Source organism: Scardinius erythrophthalmus, assembly GCF_964197995.2.
Source record: "Scardinius erythrophthalmus genome assembly, chromosome: 14".
NCBI classification, from domain to species: Eukaryota; Metazoa; Chordata; class Actinopteri; order Cypriniformes; family Leuciscidae; genus Scardinius; species Scardinius erythrophthalmus.
In genome coordinates this window covers 19,861,694-19,879,569 of record NC_138234.1, presented here as the reverse complement: position 1 = coordinate 19,879,569, position 17,876 = coordinate 19,861,694, and the positions used below count along the sequence as shown (strand labels likewise).

Here is a 17,876-nt window from a genome sequence, read left to right as displayed (position 1 = left end):
ATACAGTAGATATGTGTTTGTTTGTTTGTTTGTTTGTTTGTTTGTTTGTTTGTTTGTTTTTATTTTTTATTTTTGTGTGTATGTTTTGGTTTATTGTTCAGTTTGGTTTTGATTGTTTGTTTTTATTTCGTATTGCATTTGTGTTTGGATTTATTTACTTATTTATTTTGGTTATTTTTATGTGGTTTGATGTTTTTTATTTCGTTAATTTGTCCGTGTGTTTTTGGTTTATTGTTCAGTTTTGTTTTGTTTGGTGTTTTGTTTTTATTTATTAACTTATTTAGTTTTGCTTACTTTTTTATTTTGTTTTATTTGATTTATATTATTTATTTTTTGCTTGTTTTGTTTTGCGATTTTTTTTATGTATTTATTTGGTAACACTTTACAGTAATGTTCTATTTTTTAACATTAACTATATTAGTTAACATGAGCTAAAGCATTTATTACTTTAGTGAATTTTAATGTCAATCTTATTCATGCATATTTAAAATCTGATTATATTATTTTATTGACCTGAGCTAACATGGACTAACATGTAAGAGTTGTATTTTTATCAACTAACTGAAACAAAGATGAATAAATACTGTAACATATGTATTACTCATTGTTAGTAATTGTTAGTTAATGCATTAAGTAACATTTACTAATGGAACCTTATTGTAAATTGTTACCATTTATTTAAATATTATCAATTTATTTATAAACATTTTTTTTTTATTACTTTGACTATTTTTCAGTTTTTTCTACATGCGATTAATTTCCCATTAAAGTTACACAACAGTTAGTTTGTTCATTCGTTAATTTATTCAGTCATTAAAATAAATTAAAGTTAACAAAATATTTATATTTTACGTTTTGTCCGCTTAAATAAATAAATGTGGGAAAATAATTATATATATTTATGCATCAAGTACACACTTATGAGAAACCTTCTGAGCTGACTTAAACACCGAAGTCCAAAAAAAAAAAAAAAAAAAAAATATATATATATATATATATATATATATATATATATATATATATATATATATATATATATATTTATATATATATATATTTTTTTTTTTTTGTTGTTTTTTGTTTTTTTGGACTTCGGTGTGCAAGTCAGCTCAGAAGGTTTCTCATAAGTGTGTACTTGATGTACCCTTGAATCGTAAAATAAAATGTTATAACTCACAAAAAAAAACGGAGCTGAAAATCAATATCGGCTGTTTGGACCATCCTGAACTCACATTAAACCTTAAACTGTGCTTATGAACTGTAGTAAACAACAATTTTTATTTTTTTTATTTTTTTTGCTGAAAATGTTTTTCCTGTAGAACTGACAGTAAAATGTCTGAAAAATTGCTCTTTTGGAGCACTTTTCAAACACTTCGTCCACATTTGAAATGGTACAAGCCACAAAAAACGCAGATCACTTCTCTGAGGAAAACGAGGTTATGATTATGGTGTGTGTGTGTGTGTGTGTGTGTGTGTGTGTGTGTGTGTGTGTGTGTGTGTGTGTGTGTGTGTGTGTGTGTGTGTGTGTGTGTGTGTGTGTGTGTGTGTGTGTGTGTGTGTGTGTGTGTGTGTGGCCCCACAGGAAAGTTGCCATGTCCCCCAAACAGGCCGTTCCGCTGTAGGAATGACAGAGTGTGTCTTCGGACTGAACAAATCTGCAACGGGGCGAATGACTGCGGCGACAATTCTGATGAAGACGACTGTGGTGAGTAGGCTACTTCACTTCGTCTATTTCCATCTATTTCCTTCTCTAAACGATCTCTCTTTCTTTCTCTTCTCTAGTGTTTGTGGTCAAAAGGCAGAGGCCGTGCGGAAAGTCTGAATTCTCCTGTGCCAATCACCGCTGCATCCCGGCCGATCTGCAGTGCAACTTCTTCGATGATTGTGAAGATGGCGGTTCAGATGAGCGCGACTGCAAGGCATGTAAGTGTACTTCCTTCCACAATCCTTCATCCATTGCATTTTCTGCTTCTGCGCTTCTCAGTGTGTGGCGTAAAACCATTACAGTGTGTTTAATTTTGTCCCTTGTGGGTCACAGATTCTGTAGATGGTGCATGTCGAGGACGGCCGGACGTGTGCGGAGACGACGCTTTCTGCAACCATACCAAAACACCTTCTATCTGCCAATGCAAAGATGGCTTTCAGAGGAACCAAAAGACCAAGCAATGTGAAGGTAGAGAATTTGTACAAAAAATACCAACAAGACAATTTCATGTCTCTGAATAATAGGATTTATTGCCGTCATTCATTCAAAACCCACGTTATTACTTTATTGATATAAAGCAGGGTTTTTAAACTGTGGCACCAGTGGGAGGCAACACAACTTTTTAAATTTACTTCAGTTATTTAATTTGTATTTCATTATTTATATTTTTAAATGAATAAATATTTATTATGAATGTTTATATTGTAATAATAATAAAAATAAATGTTATTATTAATAAATCTCATTTATTATTTATTTATTTTATTTAAATATTGTATACTAATAAGATTTTGTTTTATTATGTATTTTTAAATGATATATATATATATAAAATTTAAATAAGTATATATATATATATATATATATATATATATATATATACTTATTTTATAGTTTGTATAATTTATATAAATGAGTAATATTGAATATTAGTCAAATTATTTAAAAAATACACATTTAGTTCTAATTTCAGATGTGTGTGTGTGTGTGTGTGTGTATATATATATATATATATATGCAGGGTGTGATTTGTGGAAAAAAACAGAGGGGGGGATGTTTTGAAACATTTTTATTCATAAAAATAAATCATGAGAACATGAACTTCATTCACTGCATTTGCTGCTCTGGACCCTTTTCATTGTTCCCAGCTAGCTAGCAAGAGTTTTCGTGCTGAAAAATTAAATATTACAAATATTTGTACTTGGTGACATTCTGAAAAGCCGTACATGGATCAAAGCTAATGGACAGGATCAGATAAATCAGAGCTTAGATTCTCTGCCCGAGCCCGAATTTGACCCGACCCGGGCCGGGCCCTTGATCGAGCACTTGTGTTACAAAATGCAACACGTCACGTGTCATGCTCAGCGTCTCCTCCACTCGCACGCATCACACCGGGCCCGGTGTGATAATAAACTTTAAAAATATTTATTTTGTTTAAAAAAAATTCTATATTATTCTAAAACTTTGTTGAATTAAATTAGAGTTGTAGCCTACTAGGCCTACTCCTTCTAGGCCATCCAAAGTTCATTCTTGTTCATTTTCTGTGTTCATCATTGTTCACTTTTTTTTTTTAATTTTTTTTTTTTTTTTTTACGTTTCTTCATTCGGATCCATTTGCGATCCATTTCATTCTGAATAAACAAACAAGTCAGTTTACATGATTTGTCCTTGTTGCATTATTCATTAAGATAATAATTAATAAATGCACGCACAATTATCCGTGAACTTGATAAATGTTGCAGATATGTTTTACTATGCACAAACAAATGCCTTTCAACTTATGTGTGCAAAATTCAGAAGTAAATAAATGTGCAGAAATTTGTACAGAGATTCTGTAGGCTTACTATAGCCTATGTGTTGTAGCCATTAGCCTAAATAATCTCATTGATTTTCATATTTGTTAAAATATTATAATGTTATTTTTTTCTATGTTGATTTATGAAAAGTGAACAGCACGAGTAAGATAGGATGTGCAGTATATCGGGAGACTTGGAGTGGGTTAGACATGATTTTGACCATTTCATTAAGTTTTGTTTTGTAGAAAGCCTTTCTTTAAAGTGAATTTCGTTTTGTATAAATTGTATCTTAATTTTAATAATTTTTTCATCAACGAATTGCATGTATTTAATAAATAAGAAGCAAATATAGCAGGCTTTAATCATGGAGGCACCGGCGCGCCTTGCACTGCACGTTAACTGGAGCGCATCTCATCATAAATTAACTGAAACTAAGTGTATGCCTCACAGAGAATATTAAGAAATATATCTAAAGAAAGCTTGACATGTCTTTAAACGAAACAATTCAAAACGAAAAGAAATAGGCAACTCTGATGTAATCCATGCATTTCTCCATATAGGCGCGTTCACTATACGGAGATGCCGATCGTCAACTTCATCTTTGCTTCATCTCAACTTCCCTGGCGCCACCCCTGGTTATAACGGCCCACGTATTAAAAAATGGTCGGGTTTAAATCAGGCTCGGGCTCATAATTACAGTTAATGTGTCGGGCCGGGTTTCGGACACAACGTGCACGGGCTCGGGTAGGATCGGGCTTGATTTTGAAGATAAATTAGCCACAATGTAATCTATTGTCTCAGATAGGCATGTGCCGGTATCAAATTTTCATGCTGCGATTAATTGCGATTGAGCTTTTATCACGGTATACGGTATTATCACGGTATTTTAATTGCTATAATTATTAAAGGTTAAAAATGAACAAATTAAATTAAATATCATTTGGTTTTCATTATAATAAATTATGACACAAGTAAAAATATAATACAAATGTAATATAGTGCACATATTTAGCAAAATACTCCTCTCTATAGCTATCTTTTCTAGTCAACTACGTGTTGGTCATTAAATGGCTTTCCTGAGGTAAATGTAACGTTCTGTGACATAATTGTTGTCCTGCAGTTTTATTGACCTCTTTCCGTGGTTGAAAAACACTGATTGATCGATATTATGTGTGAGGCATAAATACCTTTCGGTAAGTTGTACTGTATCTTTAAATAAAAAGTAACAGATGATCGGTTTACTTGGACTGAGGCGCTACAGCGATCGGTCACGTCACATAACAAGCACCAAAACGGTATTGTCTGAATTTCGTAATAAAATGGACAGAACATGAGAGGTGAGAATTTTCAAAAGTAACCTGCTCTGTCTAGTCTGTCGGGTGTCAGTGTCCTCTTTGCTCCGCGATTTTACTCTGCGTGAGAAAATGGATGTGTGGCGCGAGAGCGTGTGAGAAGTGTCAGTTTCGTGAGTCTCACACTGAATGCGTAGAGTTGGCAGCCCTGCTTTTAGAAGGGGGATAAATCGTCTGCAGCGTTCCTCCTTCTGCCGTGCTTCTTCTCCATGTGAGGATTCATTACATTAGACTAGAGTGCGCACGGCGCCGCACGCACACAGCGCTTCATGTGGGGATTGTTTACATCAGAGTGCGCACGTGTTTCGCGCAGCATATACGCAGTGTTTGTTTAAACGGTTGATGGAAAATAAGCTAATGCGCGTTCTATAAATATAAATTCTGATCTATTATTTTTCACGGTATTTTGAAGTGCCCGCGATAACAATATCGTGCATATTCATTACCGCGATTTATCGCATTACCGAAAACCGGCACATGTCTAGTCTCAGAAGGCTAGCGCTGACAGTGGGTGGTCCATTTATTGTTCTATTGCACTGACAGTTCACATTACAGCGCTTTACTTAGTTGAATAGGCTAGGCTACTTCTATAGGCTATATCAGCCTCTGCTGAACCACAGAAAGTTAAACCATCACAGTAGAAACAGTTTTACTGCTGCTGTTAAAGTAATAACGTTATCTGTGTTAGTCAATTCACCTCATTCGGGCTTCGCGTCTACCACGCCGCGCGAAACGCCTTCGCACCGCAGGACCTCTAGAAGCGCGCAAACGCGTCTTTACATTGACTTAACATTGAAATCACTTGCGCCAGACACTCAAAAGTGAGTGAGTAGGCCTAATCAATAAACCTTTGCTTTAGCCTCAATTGAGTGAAACACCGTATTTGTAACTTCGGCCATTCTCAGTGGTGTGACTGGGACACTTGCTTGTCATCATAGAAACAGATAATCAGATTGTGATGTTTTTATTCCCGCTTCAGTAATGTGCTGAATATGCGGCTTAAAAAAAGACCTGCAACCGTCTCGCAAGTGGTGATAGGCTATTACTCGTGACTGAGGTGTAACCAATCATATAGTGCCGTGGGCGGGACATTGAGCAAGTCTGCAGAGTGGTGATTACAGAGAGGCTGCGGAGCCAGTCAAAGTAGCGCATTTTAAAATAAAATTGACTTTAAACAAACCACGGATTCGTGATAAGTTTTGTGATCCGCCTCGCCACTAGTGTAGTAGCACTGATCACTTTGAGGGGGGGATAAATTTATCCCCACCCGGGATAAAAATAATTAAGCAGAGGCAGGGATACATTGACCAGAAAGGGGGAAATCCCACGCATCCCCCCGGCAAATCGCACCCTGTATAAATGTATGTATGTATGTATATGTATATGTATATGTATATGTGTATATATATAATTACTGATGTATTTAGATGTTTATATTTTTTTATAAATAACTCAAACGTAATTGTAGGTAGTGCTAAAAAGAGTATTGCAAAAGAAAAACCCAGATGATTTCCAAAAAGTATATATATATATATATATATATATATATATATATATATATATATATATATATATATATATATATATATATATATAGAACATTTGTTTATGTAGTTATACTTTAGATCTTTCTAAATTTTATTATGTTTTTTTTTTCTAAAAAGCAAAAACTAAAATAAATGTTAATGTTCTTGGCTTGACATGTTTTAGAACGCTGTTATTGATCAAACCGAAGAAGGTACATCAACATTTACAACTCCCTTTTAAAGTTGGATTCAGTTTAACTCTGTGGCTGAAGAGGTTTTGACTTTGTTGCTGCAATATGTTGATATATACAGAGCATTTTCAGTTTGGAGTAATTAATAATGGGTCAATTTTCTTAAGGTTTAAAGATTTGAAGTGTAGTGACTTTTGCACTTGGCTTTTAAACAAGTTAAAACCCTTCATTTACTATATAATAAATCATACAATAAAAGCCTTACATATGTTAATATCCATTGTTTTATTAGTTATAAACTAATGCACTACTTAAAAAATGTGCTGGTACAATTTTTCTTTAAAATAAATGACGTTTGGTTTGGTATTTTGTAAAGACACAATGTTTAAGTGTCCATATAGTTGCCCCTAGCTCATCCCCAGTAGTTACTCGTCGTACCCCACAATGCGAAAGTCTCTTTGTATTCAGTTCCAGTACTGGCGTTAAACTGTTGGAGGTATGTCAGCGGTCGCTTCAGGGTCAACTCACTGAGAATAACAAGAACTCCAGAAATCAGCAGGCGCTGAACGCAGATAGCCAAGCTTCAGCTCAAATCCCAAACAGAGTGACATCCCTGCAGCATTGTTAAAAATGTCACTGGAGAGTGTGTGGGAGAGACTGATGGATGGATGCGTTCATCTCTCTTTCTCTCCTCAGAGGTGAACGAGTGTCTGCAGTTTGGAACTTGTTCTCAGTATTGCACCAACACGAAGGGCACGTACAAGTGCACTTGTGACCGAAACTTTAAGGAGATTGATGGTGAATGCATCACTAAGGGTAAAAATGATTATTGTTTAATACAAATAGACAGCAAAAGGATTCAGTGTTATGACATTCTGTTCCATTTTTAGATAAATAAACAGTGTTATGTTCTGGTTTAAAGCTAATATTTAATGCTTTTGGTACTTTTCTAGTTGTTGTTTTGCCTCTTTTTTGTCTGTATTTTGTCTTTATTTTTATTTATTTTATTTTTATTTTTGCTTGTTTTTTGTCTTTGTTTGGTTGGTTTTGCTCTTTATTTGTTTTGTTTAACTTTTGTTTGATTTATTTTTGCCTTGTTTTTGTTTGTTTTTGTTTTTGCCTGTTTTTGGTTTGTTTTTTCTCTATTTGTTTTGTTTCACTTTTTGTTTGATTTATTTATTTATTTTTTGATGTGGTTTTAGTTTTGTTTTGTCTTTTTGTTCGATTTTCTTTTAGATTTTTTCTTATGTTTTGCTTTTTGCATGATTTATTTTTGCTTTGTTTTTTCGTTTTTATTAGTTTTTGGTTTTGTTTGATGTGGTGTTCACTTTTATGTGTGTGTTGCTTTTTGTATTGATTTATTAGTTTGTTTGCTTATTTCTTTGTTTTTTTCTTTTGTTTTGTTTTTTTGCTTGGGTTTGCTTTGATTTATTGTTCAATTTATTTTATTTGTTTCACACATGTATCTCTGTGGTCAGGACCAGAAGATCAGGTCCTCTATGTGGCCAACGACACCGAAATCCACAGTTTTGTGTATCCATACAACCAAACTCATGGACATACGCAACTGGCCCGTATCTCAGACAGCGCTCGCATCATCGGCATGGACGCACTATTTCACCATCACAAGTTTGTATGGGCCACTCAGTTTAACCCCGGGGGGATTTTTTACAAAGACCTCCAGGACAGAAGTCCAATCACGTCAAACAGTGGAGTCATAGTAAGTCAATAACACCCAATTAGACAGATTTCATCAGATTTCTTTGAATTATTAAGTCACAATATTTCTGTTACAAATTATTTTTGATATTCTCCTTATGAAACCTCAATTACCTCAGAAACTAGCTTAGAGATATCTTATTAAGGTTGTTTGAAACTTCACAACATTATATATTTGCAGTGTCCAGACTTCAGGAGGCCAAAGGACATCTCGGCCGACTGGGTGACGGGGAACCTGTACTGGACGGATCATTCCCGAATGCACTGGTTCAGCTACTACACGGCACACTGGCGCCGACTTCGATACTCAATCAACGTGGGACAACTGGGGGGTCCTAACTGCACCCGGCTCATCACAGACATTGACGGGGAACCTTTCGCTATTACTGTTAACCCTGTACTAGGGTAAGTGACCATTAAGGTCATTTTAGAGTTCTGGCTATTATTTGCGACAACGTGTGTATTTTTCTTGCCATAGGATGGTGTACTGGACTGTGATTGGTGACAACTCTCACATCGAAGAGGCGGCCATGGACGGGTCCTTGCGTCGCATTTTGCTGGAGAGGAACTTGCGAAGACCAACGGGTGAGGTTCTTGCATGCCAGTCAAAATATTTGTAAAATATTCTCTAGTCTTAAACATGTGACCCACAAAATGCATGTGCCAAATGTTACGCTAAAAGGGATCATTTTAACATGTCACTCTGCTACATAAAATGCAAAAAATGTCACAGAAAGAAGGTCATTTCCGTTGTCTGAAAGTGAAATGCATTATAAACTATAAAGTTTGAGTAAAACTATTTAATACCTACAATATTCAGGGTGAAATTCTTGTTTCTCTTAATGGAAAGGACAACCATTTTTAGTTTTTTGGTAATAGAAAAATAAATGAATGTTTTTTGAATAAATGAAAGCCAAAATGTTATTATTTATTTATTTACACATGAGATATTATGTTATTAATAATATTGAATATGTTTATAATATACTATATAATAATAAATGTAATATTATAAATTATAATATAATACAAAATTGTCTCTGTCTTTGCAGGACTTGCAATTGATTATTACAACCAGCGGCTTTACTGGGCGGACTCTGAGCTGTCTCAGATCGGTAGCGTGCGTTTCGATGGCTCTGATTCTCTGGTGGCCGCTAGCAGTCGAGATGGTGAGTTTGCATGTGTAGGAAATTGTACAATGTTTAGAATCTGGTTCCAGATTTTCATTAACATCTTCAGCTCAGGGCAACGCTTTGTCCCATAATTTGGAGACCTGTAAATGTAAAGCTGAATATCTGTGGCGGCTTGAAGTTTATAAATAAAACTCACTTCACCAGATTTCCATTTTGATTCCCTCTCAAGCTGTGATTGAAAAATGCTATTTTAGAGAAATATCAAAGTTGAGATTGAATTTTGCAAAACCAAATGAACTGTCTTCTGCCTACATAGACAGCTACTTTAAGCTAACTTTGAGGGAAGTGTTTGATTAGGCAGCAGACAATCGATGGACAATTGGTATTAATAGAGCGTGATGCTACTGTAGCATGTTGCTAATCTAATGGTGTGATACAGACATAAGAAATATATAAGAAATTTATAAAAACGTAAGAAATTTATAAATGTTTTGGAATAGATTGATTGAACTAGAGTTTGATCTTAGGATGTAGCTAAGCTAAAAAATTTACGGAGATCGATGGTGAATATATCACAAAAGGTAAAAATGTATGTAATATAAATAGACATGTCAAGTCAAGTTTATTTATATAGCGCTTTTCACAATACAGATTGTATCAAAGCAGCTTCACAGTATTAAATTAAAATAATACATCAATGTTTGTTTCTAGTGGAAAACGTCCACGTTTGGTAATGCTGATCAATAGTATTGTTGATTGATTAATTAAATTAAATATCCCCAAATATCCCCAACTGAGCAAGCCAAAGGCAACAGTGGCAAGGAACCGAAAAAACTCCATCAGGTGACCTAATGGAGAAAAAAAAAAACCTTGGGAGAACCCAGGCTCAGTCAGGGGCCAGTTCTCCTCTGGCATTTATGAACTAGAGACCGGATTTAACTGTAAGATTAAAAGTATTATATGAATGCCTGGCTGAAGAGATGCGTCTTTAATCTAGTTTTAAACTGGGAGAGCGAGTCTGAGTAACGAACAGTATCAGGAAGGCTATTCCAGAGTTTTGAAACTAAATGTGTGTCCTTTGGTGTCCTAGATATCCTAGGTATGACCAAAAGCCTCGAATTTAGTGATCTTAAAGAGCGCGACATCAAAAGCATTAACAGTTTTAAGCTGATTTTAGTAGCCTCAAATCAAAATATTTCCAACTTTAAGCTAACAACTTTATTGTTTGTTTGGTTCATTGTTTGGGTTTGTCTTGTTTTGATGTTTTGTTTTCATTTTGTTATTTTTGTGTTGCTTTTTGTTTTGTTTTATTTGTTGTTTTTGTTTTGCTTTACTTTGAAAATATATAAATGTCTTGGAAAATAGTAAATTTTCTGCTATACTGAACAATTGTTTGGTGTTAGCATGTTGCTAGGCTAAAAGATATCTACACAAATAATATAGATGGTCTATTTTTATTATTAAAATTGTCTAATTATATTATTACTATGAGAGACTCAAATTGATTCAGAGTTTGAGGTTAGTGGGTTGCTAAGCTAATAAAGTGATCCTCTAATAAGCTTAAAAACATGCAGCACAAACAAATATGGATTAAATAGTGTTATTTTATTGGTGATTGAATGAAATATTTTTAAAATGATAATTTCTCTACTTTTCTCTAACTTTCTTGACTAGGCGTATCGCTTTGCGTTCTGGGATTGCTTTCTTTGCGAAGTATACATGCAATGCTCTCAAAAACTGGTCAAAACAGAGTATCTTAGAGGACAATTTTTATAGGGAGCATGTCTATGATGCCTTAAAATGCTGTCTACATACAGTAGGCCGCTCGCTATGTTTTGGAACAGAGATTTTTGGGGTTTTCGCTTCAGTTCTGAGCCTCGAGAACTTGAATAGCCTATTCTTTTTCATAAATTGGATGTGGATTGTGTTTTTCAGCTTTGTGACATTTTTAAATAACATTCCGGTTTTGTTTTCCGGATCCCTTCTCACAGTCGCACATGAATCATGTATTGTGAATGAATTTGTGACTTTTTAGTTTACGTCATATTTGGTTTCGTTCCAGGTATTTCTCAACCCTTTCGCATTGACCTGTTTGAGGACTACATCTATGGGGTTGGCATGAAGCACGACGTCTTTAGGGTTCACAAATACGGGAAGATGCCCGCCGAGAAGCTCAATCTGGGTGTGGAAAGAGTGGCCAGCATCTTGGTCTTCCATCGGTACAAACAACAAGAGGGTGAGTCTCAAAACGTGTCTCTGATTCAACCGACAAGGAGAGTTCACAAAAAATAAGACTTTTGTCATCATTTACTCCCCTTCGTGTCATTCCAAACCCTTACAACTTTGTTTTTCCTTGAGAAACACAAGCTAAGGTTCTGTTTTCCATAAGTGTATAAAAACAAAAATATACAAATACATGTTTGGAAGTGATTAAATCATGACATAATTTAAATGTTTTTGTCAAATACTCCTTTAAAACAACCATTGTGGATGTGCATCTTCCAGAGGACCATTCCAGTGTGAGTTTTCTTGGCAGTCGTCAGAGTTTAATTTCATGTTTAGATGATTTAAATCTGATTGGACTTCTCGCCTGCGGCCAGCTAGAGCTTATTACAATCACAAATTTCTGTCAAATGTTTTTTATTATACAATCATCGCCTCTAATCAGATGAAATGTTTAGTTTTGCTAGATTAGCGGAGAAACAAAAGAAAACATGTTTTGAAGTCTTGAAATCAAAATTTGGCCTTACTGATTTTCTTATTTTGCACCACTTTGGCACACATTAAGAAAAATCCTTAATATTCTCTGCTAATGAACCAAAGATATTATATTCTAGAGTCTTTTTAGTTTATTTTCCTCTTACATGAACCATATGGCCCTGCTTCCAATTATCCATTAGTCTCCTTACATATGTATTCAGTCCTCTTCTTTCCAGTATGTTTTTTTCCACTGTACTCTGTCTCTTATCTTCGCCGATCTCTCCCTCTCTGTTATAAAGAAGGAGGGACGGAGGGATCTTTGCTCTTTCTGTTGTTTGTCTTCGTGCTGGTATAATGGGAAGTGTCATCGTTCCCTGATGTGCTTTTACACTGGAAGGCTTTATTAAAGATGGTCTTCAATACAACCTCCAAAAGCTAAAATAAAAAAGGCAAACAAATAATGTCTCACATACACTACTCCATGAACTAAAAGGTTTTAGATAGATAGTGTGTAATATGCTAGGAGAATTTCATCTTTCAGGCGAGCATACTGTATATATAGTGCTGGCGCTATGAAAGATGCAATATTCTGCTCTTTTGTAGCATTGTGTTTCTCTGAACTCCACGTATAATGTTAGAGTTTTTTCGTCCCTGTATTTTTTTAATGACTATTTTCCACCTCTCTGACTGTTAGAAATACACAGCCTGTTTTGTACCTTTAAGACCTTATGCAAATTACCTCTGTTATGATAGGCTAGACTCTACAGAGTAATTCACACTGTTGATCATGAGGGCATTATATGATGTGATAGTGTAAGAAACATCTACATATATACAGTTTATTTAAAGGTGAACTAAGTAACTTTTTTACCTTAACCGAACAGCTTCGGAGTCATTGGAATAGTTATATGACTTTTTTCGGGTTGAATGGTGGTCATAGCGCAGCCCCCAAGCGCCTGTGAGCCGAAAAACCACACTTGCAACTTTGAGCCGGCGGGCCGAAATCAGGTCTCGCGATGTAAAGAATTGCTTTACGGCACTGCACATACACAATAGGGATAGCTCACAGATTAAGTTATTAGAGGCCAGACAGACTCACGGAGGCGATTGGCATCTCACAACTTGCACTTTATTCCCCAATCGAACTCTTGTAACTGTCTGTCACCCGTTCTACAGCTTTACTTGATAAACAAAAGTAGGATAAGAATGAGCATCAAACTGAAATAACCCGCATACATGGGGTGTTCGCGGTGCACATACAATACAGACTGCCGACTGTTCAACAGGGCGCGCGCAGCTCTTAAAGGGGCCACACCTTATTTACACTCATTACAGCTTCCATCCTACTGAACAGGTACCGGTATAGAGGGCGGAAGGGATCAGACCGTGAGTGCAGAGACGGCTCTGCGCGAGTGGTATTTACGACAGTAACGTTAAATACAAGTACTCTACAGCGACTCTAGGGGTCGCTGTTTGACAAAAACGGAAAGCTGCATAGTGTGCCATTAAATACTATGTTAAAGATTCACGGATCAGATTTTTTAACCAGACTGTGCATATTTTATTTTAATTTAACTTGATTTAACTACATATTTTGGTACACTAAAGATTCACTGATTATTGAATTGGTTTGCTTACATTTCGTTTCGTTTTGTTTTGTTTTCACTGTTTAACAAAATATTTTGCTACACTAAAGATTCACTGATTTTTTAACTGGTTTATTTCCTTTTTTTTTTTTTTTTTTTTTTAAACTTTAAACTTTTTTTTTTAGGGGTTGTAACCATTTAACTACATTTTGCTTTTTGATATTTTGTTCTTTTAAATAAATATTTAGATTTTTGAACTGGTTTATTTAAAAAAAATCACCGTTTAACTATATATTTTGCTACGTGAGTTTATGGACAATAAAATTTCACAGATTTTTTAACAGGCTTGTTTATGTTTTGTTTTGTTTTGATGATAACATCAAATATCCCATTTAATGTTTGTTTTCTCTTCTCTTCCTCTCTCTCAGTGTCATCCATTTTATTTTATTTTTAACCTACCTCAACACACCTGTCTGAAAGTTTCTAGTTTACCCAGTAGGACTAGCAGATTAGCTGGATTTGGTGTGTTTAATTGGGGTTCGGACCCTCTGGGATCAAGACTGGACAGTCCTGTAATAAAAGCATTTAAAAGCAGGAAAAAAACATTATATATCCCATTTTATGTTGGTTTTATCTTCTCTTCTTCTGTCTCGCAGTGTCCAACCCATGTGCAATGATGAATTGCGCTTTCCTTTGCCTGCTGAATCCCAGCGGGGCCAGATGTGTGTGCCCTGAGGGGAAAATTCTGGTGAACAGGACCTGCACGGACACCAACATCTCAGGTACATCTGTCAAAACGCACATGGCAGGATGCTCCTACATCCCTAACAGAGTGTTAGTGTGACCCTGAGAGGCCCCGAGCGTTCGGCATGTCAAACTCGAATGTTTCACTTGAGTGATTTTGACTGAAGTGTTTACTATTCTGGGTCCTTTGCCCACACCCTCAATACACCTAAAGCCTACATGCTAGAAAAGACAGGGATCGTGTCGCTAGGATTCATTCAGTCAGAGTAGACAGCTTGTTTGATTAATAGTGAGAAATAGTGTTGTGATTGCTCATTCTAATGGCTAATATTTGAACTGGTCTTTATGTTTCTTAAGGTCCGTTCACACCAAGGAAGATAAATATAACGATAAACAATAAAGATAGAGTTTTAAAAGTCATTCTAAATGTAAAAGAATAGCTGAGTCTACTCCACAACTATGACGATAACACAGAGGAACGATATTGTTAGAATCGCTTTCAGAATGATTTTTTCCAGCAGATGAACGATAAAAACAATGACAGCCAATAAGAATCCATCCTGTTTTAACAAGCTTGAGCATTTAAAGCTGCAGTCGACACAACTATAGCGTGTTATAATAAACATAACAAACAATAAACGTTTAGAACCACCCTAGCAACCATACTGAGCACCCTAGCTACGAAAATGAGAAGTACCTTAAATATATATATTTCAAAATGTACCAATATACACAACAACCGAGGCAAAACAAGATATGAACTTGCAGAACTTATATAACAACATAATTATACAACTTTTGATACAAATAAAAAAATTAATGAAATGCCAAGCCTGATCAAAGAAATCTCAAATGCATACATGTACCATGCACATATTTTCATGCTTCAAATAACTGAAACATTTAAATAAATATTAATAGTAAAAGATATAAAAAAAATTAAACATGCAATATTAAACCCTCTTAATTAACTAATATTCAACTTGAGTTCACTTAAAATAATTGAAAAGATGTTGGGGTACAAAAATGTTGCAAGAATGAATATATAATTTATATAATATTTTACAGTATAATCTCTATTTGTATTCTCCAAAATACCGTTAACTAATGTGTTAACTTTCTAACAAAGGCTCATCAATAAATTACATTTTTAAATGATTCCCTCAAAGCCTTGTTTTGTTTTTCACGTCAATTTAAATATGTCGTCTTTTCTAACTAAAGTCTTTTATAACTAGATTATCTTAACTGAAGGATTGAAGGATAATTTGCATGTGCATTTCAGGAGATCTTTGTCGTCCAGCCTGTGAGAATGGAGGTCGGTGTATCAACAACGAACGAGGGGAATCGCGCTGTTTTTGTTGGCCGAACTACTCCGGGGAACGCTGTGAGATCAGCCACTGTAAGGACTACTGCCTCAACGGAGGCACTTGCACGGGATCACCACTAGGTAGGCGCTATTTCCTGCACGATATTTGTAAATTGTTTGGATCACGAACATTTTTCTGCATTATTTCTACTCATATTTTGTCTCAAGTATGTTTTCACTGATGGTAAACAAGCACACTCACTTTTTTGAAAAACTTTATCAGTGGCAAAATTGTTGGTTGTAAAATAAATAAATAAATTATTCTACATATAAATATTGAAGCATTTGGGTATTTTTTTACTCCTTGTTTTTAAAATGTAATAATTCATATTTTATTATTAAAGTATTGTGCATGTGTATTGTGCATTTCTAGAGAAACGGTCAAGTTGTACAAACAAGGCTTTCGTGACGCCTCAGAATTCAAAGTAGGCCACAGGCAAACATCTGATACAGGAGGGATTTCTCATTCTTTTTGGTTTCTGTCTTTTCAGTAAATAAATGCAACAGAAATATACAGCACCTGTGTTGCCTTGGGTTGCTTCAGGTCATCCTAAGTTCTCTGAATAGTGTGAAATGAAAAACAAGCAAGGATATTGTGAAGTTTAATGTTTCAAATTGGACCAGTGTTTCCTGAAGGCGCAATTTTTTTCTTATAAACTTTAGACTGAATAATAGTCTTTTCTTAAGAAAGAAACCTAAAAATTACAATTCTGTCATCATTTACTCGCCCTTGTGTCATTCCAAACCTGTATGACTTTCTTTTCTCTGTGGAACACAAAAGGAGAAGTTTAGTAGAATGTTCATGCTGATCTTTCCCCTATAATTAATTGTATTATACACCTTTCTGGAGTTTTATTTTAGGTTTTGATGTCCTTAAGAATATATATTTGCGGTATAAGTATCAAAAACCATCTCAATATATTTTTACAGCTACTTTCTCAGGAGCTCTGCTAAGAACAGGTCGATTTTGGCCTGTCTACTTAATATTCATGAGCCTCTCTTCTGATTGGCCTGTTGTTTTCTGTGTGACGCACGGCCAGGCCAACCACAGGTAACTAGGGTCATGTATGCTGTAGCATGCTGTGGCTTGGTGATGCTCACAAGTAAGGTAAATAAAACACCTGTAATGATGGTGATAAATTATTTGTTATTAAAGCATAAACATTCACAAATCACTGTTCATTTAACATAAAAGCAAGCATAGGCTACTGTGTGCATGGTTTGGCATCTCCCTCAATAATTCCTAAAAAAGCTGACATCTCAGTTCATCACGATCTCACAAAGCTCCGTTATTCTCAATGAAGCTGACTGCACAATAAATCTTTCACAATGTCAACACTTTATTTGTTATAATAAGAGGATTTTCCAGCATGCAGAATTCAGCACTGAACAAAAACTCTGTTTTGAGCGGTGAGTGGATTCTATCTTAAATGCATCTCATTGGCCATTGCGTTCAAGAAATCAACACATATGTCTGTGATTGGCTACATTGCTCAATGCCTCAAACATGTTATAAATAGAAACTCGTTCTGGCCTGTAAATCGTTTTTAATTAGTTTTAGTTATTCTTGTTGCTTTTGTGCAACATATGAATAACAATTTATTTGTTTTTAGATGTTTTATTTTGAGATATTTCTATTTTGCGGGAGTCCCGCAAATCATTTTATTCTCCCGTAACCCGTTCACACGTGAGTACCTTACCGCCCGCGCCTGTACTCGGCCATCAAATCTAGTCTCACGGAGTGCAGGTCTCTACATTCATCGACTGAACAGCATTTTCTCGACATGTTTCCGTGTTGTTGCTCAGCAACGATGTTCTCTGGGGGTTGGGCAAAAGGAGGGAGTGACGGTGGGCAGTGCACAGGATGGTGACTGAGTAGTTCTGACATCACATTTATACGGAAGTCACAACGGCTTGTGAAAAGGCACAGCTACTTTATGCAGGCTGTGTGCATTTGTCAGTTGATTGACTGCGTTTTCAGTTTTAAAACTTATATGGTAGTTACATAGCCCCTAGACACCCTGTTTTTATGAAAAAAGCTAGGAAATGTAATATTTG

The 17,876-nt window shown here is 35.3% G+C and overlaps 1 protein-coding gene across 1 annotated transcript in view; it reads left to right on the top strand.

The window, feature by feature from the left end:
* Positions 1 to 17,876, top strand: part of lrp1ba (low density lipoprotein receptor-related protein 1Ba) — a 204,136-nt gene that overhangs the window by 173,359 nt on the left and 12,901 nt on the right. Inside the window, exons 71-81 of the mRNA XM_081385187.1 lie at positions 1,583 to 1,705; positions 1,783 to 1,923; positions 2,039 to 2,173; positions 7,267 to 7,386; positions 8,049 to 8,290; positions 8,471 to 8,694; positions 8,768 to 8,874; positions 9,342 to 9,458; positions 11,485 to 11,658; positions 14,365 to 14,490; positions 15,735 to 15,899. Coding sequence (XP_081241313.1) covers positions 1,583 to 1,705; positions 1,783 to 1,923; positions 2,039 to 2,173; positions 7,267 to 7,386; positions 8,049 to 8,290; positions 8,471 to 8,694; positions 8,768 to 8,874; positions 9,342 to 9,458; positions 11,485 to 11,658; positions 14,365 to 14,490; positions 15,735 to 15,899 — 1,674 coding nt within the window. The remainder of the gene's footprint in view (positions 1 to 1,582; positions 1,706 to 1,782; positions 1,924 to 2,038; positions 2,174 to 7,266; positions 7,387 to 8,048; positions 8,291 to 8,470; positions 8,695 to 8,767; positions 8,875 to 9,341; positions 9,459 to 11,484; positions 11,659 to 14,364; positions 14,491 to 15,734; positions 15,900 to 17,876) is intronic.